Here is a 14,692-nt window from a genome sequence, read left to right as displayed (position 1 = left end):
CAATTAGGCACCCAAGAAAGGACAATAACTCATCAGGCCATTAGGGAGTGATCGAGGCCATTATTTATGCAGAGCAGTAAACGGTGCTGATGGAGACAGAGCCCCTGCATCCGGGGTACGTTCCAAAGAAGATTCTTCCCTCAATGGTAAGATTGGAGCCATTTCCAAGAGATTCCCAGAATCCATCCTTTACAAGGTATTAGGTATTTAAAACCAAGCATAATGTCATATACCTAAGTATTACGTGAGCACTCAATGAACACTACGGTGCTATCTGCGTGTATTACACATCTTCTGAAGAATGGGGAATATACTCTGCAGTCTCTTTTGGTACGACGGTGAGAAAGATGCCCCTGAATGCAGACAGAATCCTGTCCTCCGTGAAGTGGTCAGCTAGCCTTGCTGAGGTCCATCCTAGAGAGGGAATCAACTGACTACCTTGCTATTTCCCATTCTTTTCGAACAAGGTTTACATGGCACTACCCTTCACCTTAACTGATCACAAGGTACGTCAAATCCCTTGTCAGTAACCTCAGGAACCAGCTTCCTAATATACAGCTATGGCATCTTTTTTACATTGCTTTAGGCTCAATACCAACCTCAGCTCCTCTTTGTTTAAATCAAATTAGAATCATACGTTAGCCACTATATCCTAGACGCAAATTGAAATGGCGCCTTTCTCACTGAGAAAGAAACTCCTGAGAGAAATTTAGCATTGAACGGTGTCGGGTGGGGAGCAGTGAGGCCCTTCACAGAATTTTTGAAGGGAATGCAAATCTTAGATATGCAAAGACTGACTTACAAATACGGGATAATTCACGTTTAAATCAACTTGCACGTAAAAATGATATTTTTTGCACAACCCAATGTCTTCATAGTGAAAACAAGCTTCTTTATATGCGGCTGTCACTGGACTTCAAGGAAAAGATAGATGACTACCTGAAACTAATAGGCTTGAACCCGTTTCAGCACTTCTTCTGCTTCAATGAGTCCAACATAATAAAACTAGGTATAGCGTGCAGCAAAAGTAGCCGATGCAATATTCATTGCGACCATAGATTTCCATCTCATACATACAAAGCATGGACGAAGTCATATATTTGCCAAATCAAACACAGAAAAAGCCTTAGGTATCCACACCAGATGCTGGCCTATGGTTTGTTTGTGCACAAGTAAATGTCATGACACAAAGGTTTGTTTTCAAAGACAGTAGCTTTCATTACTGGGATTTGTCTATTCTAGAAGATCAAAATTATCCAGCACCTAATCCCTTTTCAATGATATTTCCTCTTTCTTAGGCTGAATCATCTGTAAACTTTTTCACTGGATTTCATTTGAAATGCCTCAAATAGATGCCCTTAAAAAGGGCAAATTCCTGAGTATAAGTTGTAAAAAAGCAAGGAAAAATAACATTTATTTTTAGGGTTACGTGGTTTGGGGGGGGGGTGCATGTGATTGAATGAAAAAATTCAAGTGATATCTAATCCTGTGCTTATGAAAAATTAATATGCCATCAGAGGAATCACAAGTATAGCTAAGATTAATGAAAGGCGCTTAAAAAATTACAAGCACACAAACTGATTTGATTAAAAAATAATCTCGCTGGTCGTCCTGCAATATTCTTCAACTTATCCACATCTATTCTGTCAGATGGTTATGATTAAAAATAGGTCAATGGGAGGCTACTGATAGAAATCACATGCAAAATGCACATGCAATGAATAGCAGTGGGGCTGTTCAGACAGTTTAAAATGAATAAAAGCTTTTAATAAGCTTGGGAGGAGGGTGAAGGAAGGGCTGTTTGCAGGGAATGGGGGTGGGGGAAGGAAAGGCGAAAGATCCCAGAATCTTACCAGAGTCTTTATTAGAGTTTTTGCCGTCACTATTGTCTCTCTCACTCGTGTCTTTCTCATCATCTTCAGCCACTGCTGTAGGTTTAATAACTTCTTCTGCCTCCTCATTTTGTTCTTCTGTTAAAAGAGGCAGACCAGTCAGTAGGATTGAAAACCCCGGAAAAATGCACACTACAATAAACTACAGGGCCATTTAAAAACATTTTTATGAATCATCTGCAGATGTTCATTCTCAAAAAAGAACATAAACTTATTCAAAAGTCTGTATTAGAACCTGCTGATTATTCCAATGCAGATTTTTTTGTGTGTGTGAGGAAGATCGGCCCTGAGCTAACATCTGCCAATCCTCCTCTTTTTTTTTGCTGAGGAAGACTGGCCCTGGGCTAACATCCGTGCCCATCTTCCTCCACTTTATATGCGACACCACCACAGCATGGCCTGACAAGCAGTGCATCAGTGCGCGCCCGGGATCCGAACCGGCGAACTCCGGGCCGCGGCAGCAGAGCTAGAGCGCTTAATAGCTTGCGCCACCGCGCCGGCCCCTCCAATGCAGATTTTTATCTAAAGCAATTTCTTTTATATCTATTGAGAAAATGTGCCTCTACTAAATTAAGACAAATCATTTTAAGTATAGATTAAGCTGGAAAAGCTTTAAAAATGGGAGTCAGCAGCTACTAGAGGCCCGGGTTCAGATGCCAGACGCGCACTGACGCACCGCTTGTCCGGCCATGCTGAGGTTGCGTCCCACATACAGCAACTAGAAGGATGTGCAGCTATGACAGACAACTATCTACTGGGGCTTTGGGGAAAAAAAAAAAGGAGGATTGGCAATAGATGTTAGCTCAGAGCCAGTCTTCCTCAGCAAAAAGAGGAGGATTAGCATGGATGTTAGCTCAGGGCTGATCTTCCTCACAAAAAAAAAAAAAAAGGGAGTCAGGCAATTCTGTCCTTTCAATAGCAGAACCTTCGAAACAACATGGACCCACTGTACCACAGACTTGGATAGATGGCAGAACAAAACAAATTCTTGGAGAAATTTCTTAGTGAAATAATGTGATAACGATGGGTTAAATATAAGTCAGGTGTTCTTCCTGCCTTTAGTCCCCACACCCCAGAGGAAGTCCTTGGAATTTGCCAGAGTAAGGTCTCAAAACTTCAGTTAAGGTTGGGATTTTTTTTTTTTTCTATAGGGGGAGCTATACAGGGCAAAGGACATAAGAAGGTGTACTTCTATGACAACCACATCACCCCACACCTCATTCACGGGTTCACACCAGCTAGATTACATGGAAATCCTCATAGTAACTCAACCCGATTTAATTATTCTGTAAATCTTAGCTATGCTGCTGCTGGTGGATTAATCTGTTTATGCAGTTAGCCTCTATGCTGGGTCTGTGTCGCACTAATCCGTGAAAGGCCCACTGTTCTCTTTCATCCTGCGATCATTTGTCTCTCACTGTGCTGATGTCACATTTTAATGAATTTTTAGCAATCTGAGTAATGCCAGATAACCAGACTCACAACTCCTCACAGCATGGCACGCTGCTTTCATTGCAGCACAAAAAATAAAAACCATGTTCCCCTGTTCAGGTAGGAATTACATACATTAGGAGAAGAAGGTAAAATGGGATTTGAAGCACCAGGCTGCTCAATTTCATAAAATCTTTAATGACCATAGAAATTAACCCTGGAAAGGCAAAAGGTCATCGGCACACATTTGCATACACTCTTCTATTTGCTTTTGATAAGCAGAGCTTTTATGCAGAGAACATGATACAATTAACCCTTCAACAACCATACAAAACGCTGCCACGGACATTTTAAGTGTCAAGCATTAACTGGAAATTACACACTGCATAAAATTTTCATTGCAAATGCTATAGTGATTGAAAGGGGAAATCGTGGCCCTCTCCACACCCCATGTTTTATTAATAACATTCTGACAGAAGAATGAAATATCCAGTGTCATATGTAGCAGCTGAGCACAAAAAAAAAATTGCTATTTAGTGGCTCACTCATCAGCCATGCTCTGCAACCACGGAAGCAGAAAACAACAGAAGGGGGCAGTTTTGGGCACAATGGGGGAATTTCCCAAAAGCTAAGGGGAAAACAAGGACATTTAATACATTCGAATTAAGAGTTTGTTTCAACTGTGAGTCCTCCAAGGCACCACCCAAATCCATTTCTTCCATATTTGCACTTTGCCCCTGCACAAAAGCAGAGGGGAGGTCCTTGTGAGGGTCAGTCATCTGGGGGTTCAGGGGAAGCTCTCCTTTCAGGCAAATACACATGGAAATTTTACTTTAAGAAGAGAGAATCCACACTTCTGATGGCTCTAGCCTGCTTTCACCCATCAGTGATAATTACTGATCAAACAGAGGCTCCCTCCTCCCGGAATGGGGACAGCCTGAGTGGGGACAGCGACCTTGCTCAGTTTGGAAGGCTGAGATCATGACTGGATTGGGCTGTGTCCCTGCCAAGTCCACACACGTGATGCGACATCCAGTGTCAGGCTCGCGACCTACAACAGCCCACGGCAATTACTCTTCAACTCATCCCAGGGAAGGATGCGAGCCTTCTTTGAGTAGATTTACTGGACCTTTCCCCCAGGGCTGGAAAATGAAGTGTCAGAGTACTACTGAGTGTCCTTATCTTGAGGCGACATAAAATTGTAAGGGCTATCGCAACTCACATTAATAAAACATTGTGTGTCAGGAGAAGAAAACGAAAATTATGAAGGTACTCAAAGAAAAACTACAGTATAATCTGGGTCTCCTCAGACAGTTTTGCAGGGTCTTCTTCATTTTCTAGGATGTGTTGTAAGTGTGAGAGAAATTCCCAGACATGTTCTTCTATACATCACTGTGGTGTCTGACCTCAGCCTGACCCTGGCAACAGTTTGAGAAATCTGAATGTGAACAAAGACTCTGTGTCAGCAGCAGGGGAAGATTGTGGGATAGACTCTCCCCATCAACTTAATCGCAAACAGCAGTTCTGAGGCCATAACTTCGCCCGGCTCTTCCAAGCCACAACTCATAACCTCAAGAGGTGGATTTACCGGCACGGCCTCTGCTTCTGCGACTTTCTTTCCCCCTCTCTTTTCTGGTTCCTCCTTTGAAGTAGTCAGGCAATTAGCTCTAATGCTCAAGCAATTCAGACCTGTTTTGTGGTTTAGAAGGTGAAAGCTGTTTATTACAGGTAGGCTCTTTGGAGCCATAGAATTTTGAGAATTTTTAATCAGGCAAAAAACAATCAAAGCGTAACCTATATACCCCATAAAGTTTCATACAAGTCAGGAAAAAAGGTCACTTTCATTCTTGAGACTTTTTGAAATAAATTTGACATTCATTTCAGAAATAGACTTTAGAGTCAAGAGTATTAACGTGGAGAAACCACTTTCTCTAGAAAAATTGTAGGTTGGATTTGGGGTTAAGGAAGGAGTGGCTACATTCTAATTCTCGTACCACATTTCCTCAATTGTAAAACGCCATAAAATGTAAAATGCTTTATAGGAACTATATACATGTATATATATGGCATTAAATGTATTGAAGGGATGCCTTAGAACTGAGGGAAATTACATAAAATTCCATTACATAAAATTCTAAAATAAAGATACTAAGGTATATAAAATTCCAAAATAAAGATATTAAAGTATATAAAATTCCAAAATAAAGATACTAAAGTATATAAAATTCCAAAATAAAGATGCTAAAGCAGTTTTCATTTTCATCAATAAGTTTCTTCACCAATATATTACATGCACTAATAATGAAAGTCTTATAGCATTTCATAATTCTGTTGTATTCACAGTATATGTATTTTTAATTATTCTTTTGCCTCATGGAATATAAAAAATACAGTATTTATTCACGTGCTAAACTTTATGATATGAATGTACTTAAGCTTAAAATGTGCATTAGGCTTCAGTAGAACCTCCCAATTTTCGGATAAATGATAATACATTTTTATTTTAAAATGATTCAAAATAATAGGAAGAAGACAAAATAATACTGTAGTCTTAGATTATAGAAGTATGTTAACTTCCCTTAGCATTTTTATCATGTCTAAAATGAATCTTATAAGTTACTCTACACATACCCATAAACTATATTTAAAAGAAAGTTTTTGAAAGACCAGCTTAGAGTAGTTTCATTTGAACAATAAAAATGATTGGAAAATCACTATTAATGTATTCTGTGAAATTATAAAGATGCTAAAGCAGTTTTCATTTTCATCAATGTTTCTTCACCAATATATTACATGCAATAATAATGACAGTACAATTTTTAAGCAAATCTACTTAAGTGATATCCCTCTGATCTAAGCACCAGCCAATTGTGCTTAGTTCTCATTGCTTTATTATACAATTGGGTTTGGGAACTCGCTGAGTCTTCTAAGGAAAACACTGCATACTTTTTAAGCCCATGGAGTAATCATGTAAAGAGGAAGCAGAGAAGAGTAACTTAAACATCTTTATTTTTATATACTGAGCATCTCTTCAAGACACCTAGCTTATAAGAATTCTTGCCTGGATTCTTCCATTGTCTCTGGTCCAGTACCCCCTCACCTCCAAATCTATCCTCCATATAATCTACTTAAATCTGACTTCCCTACTTAAAATCTTTCAGTGACTCCCACCCTTATAAAGAAAAACCTCAATCTTCTGTACATGGCAAGAATACCTCTAAGATACCTGGTCCTTGCCTACCACTCCCGTCTCATCTTTCTTCACATCCTATCCTTCCTAGCATTTAATGCTCAAGAATAGTCTTCTCAAACTTTAGGGCATCAGAATCACCTGGAAGTCTTGTCAAAACACAGATTGCTGGGCTCCACCCCTAGAGTTTCTGATTCAGTAGCTTTAGAGGGAGCCTGAGAATCTGCACCTCTAAGTTCCCAGGGACCACATTTTGAGAACCACTGTGTAGAAACATGCAACTGTTATTAATGCTCTCTTCCTCCCTATTAAGACATACCATTATATTTCCTTGTCTTATCTAGAACAACTTTTCTCCACTATATAACTCCCACTTTTCCTTCAAGCCCAGCTTGGGAAATACCAGTTTCATCATCTGTAAAAATGGAGTTAATAATACCTGCCTCATCAGTTTGTTATAACATAATGTATAAAAACCAGTCAGCATAGAGCTTAACACAAAATAAAAGTATTAAAAAATGCTAGCTGTATTATTGCTACCATTTGCTTCTTTCTCCAGAAAGTCTTCCCTGAATATTGAGCTAGGATTAACGTTTCTGGAAAAGTTTTTTTTTTTTCTTTTCCTTGTGCATTGATGTCAAACCACTTACCCTATATGTGGAAATTACCTACTTCCCCTAATTGGTACACCTCTACTGAAAACAGAGAATATCTTATTTCTCTTTGTGCCAGAAGCACCTGGAACAGTGCCTGGAATATCGTAGGCAGGCAATACATGTTAGTTGGAACACTGAATTGAATTTAGAAAGCAAAATTGGGAGAAGAAAAGGAGAAGTCCAGACTCAATGCTGTTTCTCTATTCTCCTTCAATAAAACTTAAAAGGAGTATTTGTTTGATTTGGTTTGGTTTCGGTCTGGTTTGAGTTTTTTTGCATTTTCTCTTTCTACTAAATCACATTCATTATTCAACCCTCTCCAGACTGACTTTACACCAAGTGCTCTTCTCAAAGCCACCAATGGCTTCCATGCTGTGAAATCCAACGGTCACTTTTCTGTCTACATCTTACTTAACTTTCTTTGCTCAACAGATGTTACTCCCTTCTCCTTAAAAAACTTCCCTTTCTTGAATTTCATTCCATAAGACTACTGCCATTTTCATCCTACTTCTCTCAAAGTTTCTTCTTATTCCCTTTTGCTGAGGCCTCCTCCATTAATAATCTAAATATTGGAGTGTCTCCAGCCTTGGTCCTAAGCCCTGTTCTCTTCTCTACCTACTTCTCTATCTACAAAAAGAGAATGTTTGACTTGGGGAAAAATAATGACCTCCATAGATAATCTCATCCAGATGCATGGCTTTAAAACTTTATATCTCCATTTGGATGTCTAGAAGGTATATCAAACCTCATATGCCCAAATCAGAGCTCTTGATCTCCCCTCAACACACCTCACTCTATTTCTCCCCAGTCTCCATCATCTCAGTTAATGGTACCACCATCCACCAAAAGCAAGAGTCCTCCTTGACTCCTCTCTTTCCCTCTCACAAGCATACAATCCATCAGCAAGTCCCATTAATTCTAATTGCAAAATATTTAGTATACACTAAATTCATCTACTTCTTTACTTTGCCGTTGCCAGTACCCTTAATTTCTTACCTGTATCTTGAAATGGTCTCATAACTAAGATCTGCTTTTGCTTTCCTACAATTTATTCTATACATCCGAATAAAATAAAGCCATTCTCCTGTTTGAACCCTGCCATAGCTTCCTATTTCACTTAGAATAACATATCAACTCCATGCTATGGTTGAAATGATCAGGACTTTGCCTACCTTTATGACCTCACCTTATGCTGCTCTTCTCCTCACTCACTAACCTCTCTCCACGTTAGTCTTCTTGCCCTTCCTGGAATATGACCAACTTCTTCCCACCTCTGTCTGGAATGCATTTCCCCAGATTCTACCTAATTGGCTCCTTCTCATTATGTAGGACTCAGCTCACCTGTCACTTCCTCAGAGGACTTCTCTGACCACCACTTCTAAAGTAGTGCATCACCTGTCACACAGGTGGGTCCTCAGACGTTAGAGGGAATCGCTATCACAGAGAGGGCTTGTTAAACCACAGATTGCCGGGCCCCATCCTCTGTGTTATTGATTCAGTAAGCGTGGAGTGGGGCCCAAGAATTCACATTCTTACGAGTTCCCAGGTTGTGCGGATGCTGCTTGTAAGGGAATCACACTTGGAGAACCTCTGCTCTAGCACATTACCTCCTTCACTTCCTTCATCACGTTTATTGCAATCTGAAAATAACTTATTTATTTGTAGAGAAATATTGTCTAAAAATGGGGAAACTCGTTTGTCTTATTCATTCATAACTTATGCCCAGCAATCCCTGGCACTAATATTTTGAGTGAAATTGATGAGTCCTAGTTTTCTTACTTGAGGTAACTAGGTCTATGGTACGACATCAATTGAGATGGAGAAAACAGAAAAAATGGTTTTGCATAAAAGAGAAGTTCAATTTGGAATTGGTTATATTTGACTTCTCTGTAGAGCATCTCCATGAGAATATCCAGAAGGCGTGGAAGTATCTATATATAATGCTTCTCAGACAGCTTGAGATGAAAATGTAGATTTTGGTGTCTTTGTTTACAAAACAACAAAGAAATGTATTGACAGAGAATGGTCTCTCTTTCTTTTGACATTTTTATCACAGTCTTCATTTTTGCCCTATTAGTTCCAATCTGGTCATTAATGAAATCTTTTGATCGGTGTGAAGTGGGAGAGGGGAACCGGGTTTATGTTATTTTATCTTAAATATGCTCTCTAGTTTTCTAGGGAAAAATAACATAAAATAAAAAAGCATTCATGAGACATGCATACGTGAAGGTAAACTTAATTTTGAAAAATTTTTTAAGAGGAAAGTCCTGACTTTATATTGGAGGAATGTTTTTACTTGCAAAACTTTTTTTAAGTACCTCAATACCCCATTATGAATGTGAAGGACTTTTTATAATCATTTTTTTCCAAGGTAGCACATTATTATTCCAATTGTATAAATCTGGAAACTGGGATCATGCTTATATAAGCAGAAATAATGAGGTGTGTTGGAGCAACGTGGGTGAATTTCCTCTTAAATTATCTGAATATAATGCAGCTAAGAAAGCAGAGCCGTCATTTTTTAACACACACATACACATGCAAAGCACAGCGTCGAGTAAATGTGTTGACATGGCTGTACAAAATCCAATCAACTCATTAATTGCCAAAAATAACTCCACTGACCAGGTTGCGTGACTTGGGAAAAAATAATATCTGGCAAAAATAACTCCACCAACTAGGTTGTCTGAATTGAGGAAAAATAATATCTGGATTGTTGACTTATACTTTGTATAAAACTAACCATTTAGGTAAAACTTCATAGTGTATAAATGTAGATGTGAGAAATTATCCAGCAGGAGTTACTTATTCTTTAAGAAGTTATTTTACATATGTGTCTAAATATTGGCTATATTTGATTTTGCTTTTAACTTATTTGTAAAAGTGATCTGATCAGATCTAATTACAGCAGTTCCAGAGATATATTTATTACATAAATTGTGAGAGTAACAAATGTAGTTCATTTAGGACAGAAAAGATTTTGAGAAGGAATAGAGCAGTTACCTGAGGTTGCTCTCAACTGCTGCTCAGCAAGGTCATCCTCACAGGTCCTGGCTCCCAAAGAGGCAGTTTCTGCAGAGGACATCAGAGTGAAAGGTAATCAGCACACCACATCCAGCTCTGAAGTCATAACCTATGTCACAAGGACCCAAAATTTGGCATTCAAAGAGATAAGCACCAGGTGAGTCTCCAGCACAACTTACATCCTAGTGAGCAGTGGTTGGCAAAACGAGTCCAGGCAATAGTAAGCTTAGATCTAATTCCCACTGATCAGCAGCACACAACAAATACAATAATACAGATAAAATATGGAAGCAGGAAAGGCTCATTCTGATTTTTACCACTTGGATATTTGGCCAAGCCTATATTATAGGATTATGTGTTACAAGGACAATGGCTCATTATATAAATCATGAGCATACTTTCACTTCTCTGCCAAGGTAAGGAAAAAGAAACCCTCAATATAGGATAGCTGATGTGAGAGACCAAAGCTAAAAACAAGCACTTGAGGAAATCTCAAGAATATGTCCAAGTCATCGATAAATCCACATTTTTATTCTGATGTCTTATTTGAGCTACAGAGCAGAAATGCCAGCAATGTGCTGGTTTGCAAAACTCAACCCCAAACACAAATCATTACTTGCTTCTAAGTCCATTCTTCTTCTGTGTTCCCCGTTGTAGGGAAATCTGTAAAAAACGAGACCTCAGAAATCACCTTCAACACCTTGTTCTTTCTCCACACCTAGTCATCACGTGCTGTTGATTTCATTTTACGATGTCCCTTGTCATGTGTTTCTCTATTCCTCTGTCATCTCTTTCCTGACAGTTTTAATAGCCTCCACAACAAACGCCCTGTCTCGAATTCCTGGTCTTTCCAATCTAATTTCTCATAATATCCAAGAGCTATCTTTCAAGAATACAGAACTGCTTGAGTACACGGCTCTACCACTTTCTAGGTATGGGATCTTAGGTATATTACCTAACCTTTCTAAGCCTCAATTCCCTCATTCGTAAAATGCAGGTGTAATTGCATAAATAAGCAACAATTGTGAGAGAAAATAATACAAATAAAGGTAAAACGTGATACGGTCTTCAAAGTGAGAAAAGGTCAGAACTTACTGAGAGATTAAAAAAGTTGTCACACAATTCTTATACTGCCAAAAAGACTCATGTGTATCTAATACTTCCAGGCAAGAGCATCTCTGGTTGACTCTGAAGGCTTTAATTAAACAAATAATTAACCTTGAAAATAGAAGTGCACACCAAGGCACTATTATTGCATTTACTAATTGTTTTTGCTGCTATGTATGAAAGCTTTGGCCTTTGGTGGTAAACTATTTAAAAACAATACAATCATAATAAATATTCAGGGCCCTCTCCCCAACAACAACAACAAAAAACCATTACGTTTTCTTGTAACTATATCTTAAATTAGTCTTGACAGGAAGAATTTATCCCCAGTCCTTACTTATAAATCCAGGAATAACTTCCAAATAAATCACAATATTGATGTCCATCCAATATGTCACTCATGAAGCCTACCTTCTTCCTCTTGGCAACCTCTCATATCTTTATGCCTTGATCAATCTTATTCCTTTTACTTTTTGAATGTCTTTTTGTTCTTCTCCTGTTAAATTTTCATTCTTTCAGCAAAATCCAAAGCAAGTGTCACCTCTTCTGTGCTCCCATAACAATTAGCTTATACACGTTTCAGCACTTATGATGTATTGTGATCATTTTTTACATGATCTGTGTATATTTCCCCAGTAAATTGGGAATTCTTGGAGAATTTTCATCTTCACAGATTCCCAACTAAGGAGAGAGTGAGGCTTATCGAAGTCACCTACGACACTTTTATTCAAAATACTAATCTACACCCTATACCCTGAAACAGGTGAATCTCAAGATGAGAATTTTATAAAAGCTTCCCAGAGCCTCCAGACTCTAAATTCAAAGCTCTTTTATACCAAAAACAGATACTAATTCCAGTTACATACATATACATGTGTGTATAAAACCATTTCTTTCTCTCTTTTCTAGCAAAAAATACACAATTTATCAAAGAATCTTTACCATTCTATACACAGGCATACATCAATGTATCAAATAGTCTTATTCAAATAAATATTAGTAATACCTAAGTGAATTTGACCAACTGACTGTAGTCCTTAAAGAGTTATGAAAATAAAAATAAAACAATGACAACTTATTAAGTTTATATCTCTGCCAGGCACTGTGATAAGCTATTTGTGTAAAAAGTCATGTAATCCTCACAATAAAATCAGGAGGTAATTATTAAGCCTTATTTACAAATCAGGAGACTGGGGCTCATAGAGATTAAGGTAACTTGCCCTGGGTCACCAAGTTTGAAACTGACAGAGCCTGGAATGAAACCCAGGTCTGCCTGGTATAAAAGTCTGTGAAATTCTGGGTGTGTCCAGTTGTAATAACACATATTTAGGAGCCTGTAAAGATTTTCCTATCTTTGTGAAGGCCAGAAACCAAGTGAGGAAAAAAAAAGAAAGCAAGTTTTCACTAGTCCTGCGAAAATTCTGATATTTCATAAAAGATTTACATGCCTTGAATATAAATGTAACCAAATAATAGTTTGGTGCCACACAGAAATCATTTCATTTGACAGTGATTTAAGGAAATGTACAAAATGTCAAATCCAGAAACTGTTATTTAATCTCACAAATTAGGTTACGTGGCACTTGGAGACCGCTCCAATGAGAGTGACTTGTGCAAATAATTTTATAAAGGAATGTAATTCAGTATGCCACAGAATTCTTTTTAGATTCCCAACAATGTTACTCCCTTTATACAAATGATATAAATATTTTAATAAAGGAGCTTTTAACTTATCAAATTGATTAATCTGTACTTTTCTGCCTGTGTAAAATGAAATGTTTAAAACTTAGTAAAAATACATAGCATCTTTCAATATTTCACTTTAATAATTGCTCTGTAATAACAAATCTGACTGCTGTTAACACAATCTGTCTCTTTTGCTGGTGATTTAATTAGATTACTAATTTGTGTTCTCTAGCACCTGACCTTTCTGGTTTAATGCTATTAAAAAATAATACCACTGACTTAGTTTATCTAGTATTCTACCCTGTTCTGTCTATTCAGTGATGATCACACTTTTGAAAATGGTACCAAATTACTCTATTTTAATTAACACAATGTGAGAGTAGTCGGCCGCATTTTCTACGGAACAGTATATTGATCATCACAATCACCATCATCAACAACAACACTTTACAGAGTATTTGCTCTGTTTGAGGTACTGACTGACACCCCTTATATGCACTAGGACACCCCTAACAAGTGATGGATCTATGTGATTTGAACCCACACAGTTTTATTTCAGGAATAGTTCTCTTAACCACAATGATATACTGAGCCATATTATTATGATTATTATTATTGTGAGGAAGATCAGCCCTGAGCTAACATCTGTTGCCAATCCTCCTCATTTTTGCTGAGGAAGATTGGCCCTAGGCTAATATCCATGCCCATCTTCCTCTACTTTATGTGGGACGCCCGCCACAGCATGGCTTGACAAGCGTTGTGTAGGTCCACGCCCAGGATCTGAACCTGCAAACCCTGGGCTGCCGAAGAGGAGCGTGCCAACTTAACTGCTACACCACCCGGCCGGCCTCCAGGAGCCCTATTTTTAAAATCCTAAAAGTAGCTTTCTTTTTGATTTTGAAATTATTTCTCATGTTCATTTTTCTCATTCTAAATTTTGCTAACCACTTATTCCCATAGCCTAACCCAAATGGTTACATCTCCAATGACAACACTTAAAACCTAAACTTTAATGTTCCCATTCCCATTAACTATGGAAAGTTCTCACCACAGCTCTCTCTCGTTTCCTTGCACTGCCACACATACTCACAAGCTCATCTATCTCATTACTCCTTGTCACCTGTCCCCTCCTTTATATGAATAATATCGACTCTGGTCAGTAAACTCATAACTTTCAGGCATTTAATCTGTTCAAAAATCATCAAGTTTTCATTTGGCAAATCTTTTTTTTTCCCCTGCTAATTGGAATAATATTTTTTATAAACTATAATCAACACACATTTAATGGTCATGGAAAGATCTGGAATTTTTAGTTTTCTTAAATAGTCTAGATACATAAACAGACAATTCTAAGTTTAAGATTGTTGTGATTTGGGAATAAATCTAATCTAATCTGCACTTGACGATCACAACAGCCATGTGTTTTTTATATTCTAATCAGCAAAATTTGGGAAGCATTTGGTACAAGTTCAGTGGAAACTGGAATTTTAAAAATAATGGGTGAATGTTTAAGCTGCCAAGTATAGTACTTAGACAGTATTTGCCTACAAAACTTCCACATCTCACCCTCTTCCACTGATTGGTTAATGCATTAAATAATAAAGTGTATCACTATTTTTTGCAAAATGTTTAGCACATAAAATGAAAAATATACCTCCAAACAGAATAAATATTAAGCCAACTGGTCTGAACTAACAAAGAGAAAG

At 37.9% G+C, this 14,692-nt stretch overlaps 1 protein-coding gene across 1 annotated transcript in view; it reads right to left on the bottom strand.

The window, feature by feature from the left end:
- ZFHX4 (zinc finger homeobox 4) overlaps positions 1-14,692 on the bottom strand; it is a 179,320-nt gene that overhangs the window by 21,774 nt on the left and 142,854 nt on the right. The window contains exons 5-6 of the mRNA XM_058528913.1: positions 10,173-10,241; positions 1,854-1,970 (exon numbers count right to left, since the gene is read on the bottom strand). Of these exons, the coding sequence (XP_058384896.1) occupies positions 1,854-1,970; positions 10,173-10,241 (186 nt within the window). The remainder of the gene's footprint in view (positions 1-1,853; positions 1,971-10,172; positions 10,242-14,692) is intronic.

This window comes from Diceros bicornis, chromosome 33 (assembly GCF_020826845.1).
Source record: "Diceros bicornis minor isolate mBicDic1 chromosome 33, mDicBic1.mat.cur, whole genome shotgun sequence".
Taxonomy (NCBI): domain Eukaryota; kingdom Metazoa; phylum Chordata; class Mammalia; order Perissodactyla; family Rhinocerotidae; genus Diceros; species Diceros bicornis.
The sequence above is the reverse complement of the archived record's forward strand: the minus strand, read 5'-3'. Positions and strand labels throughout refer to the sequence as shown.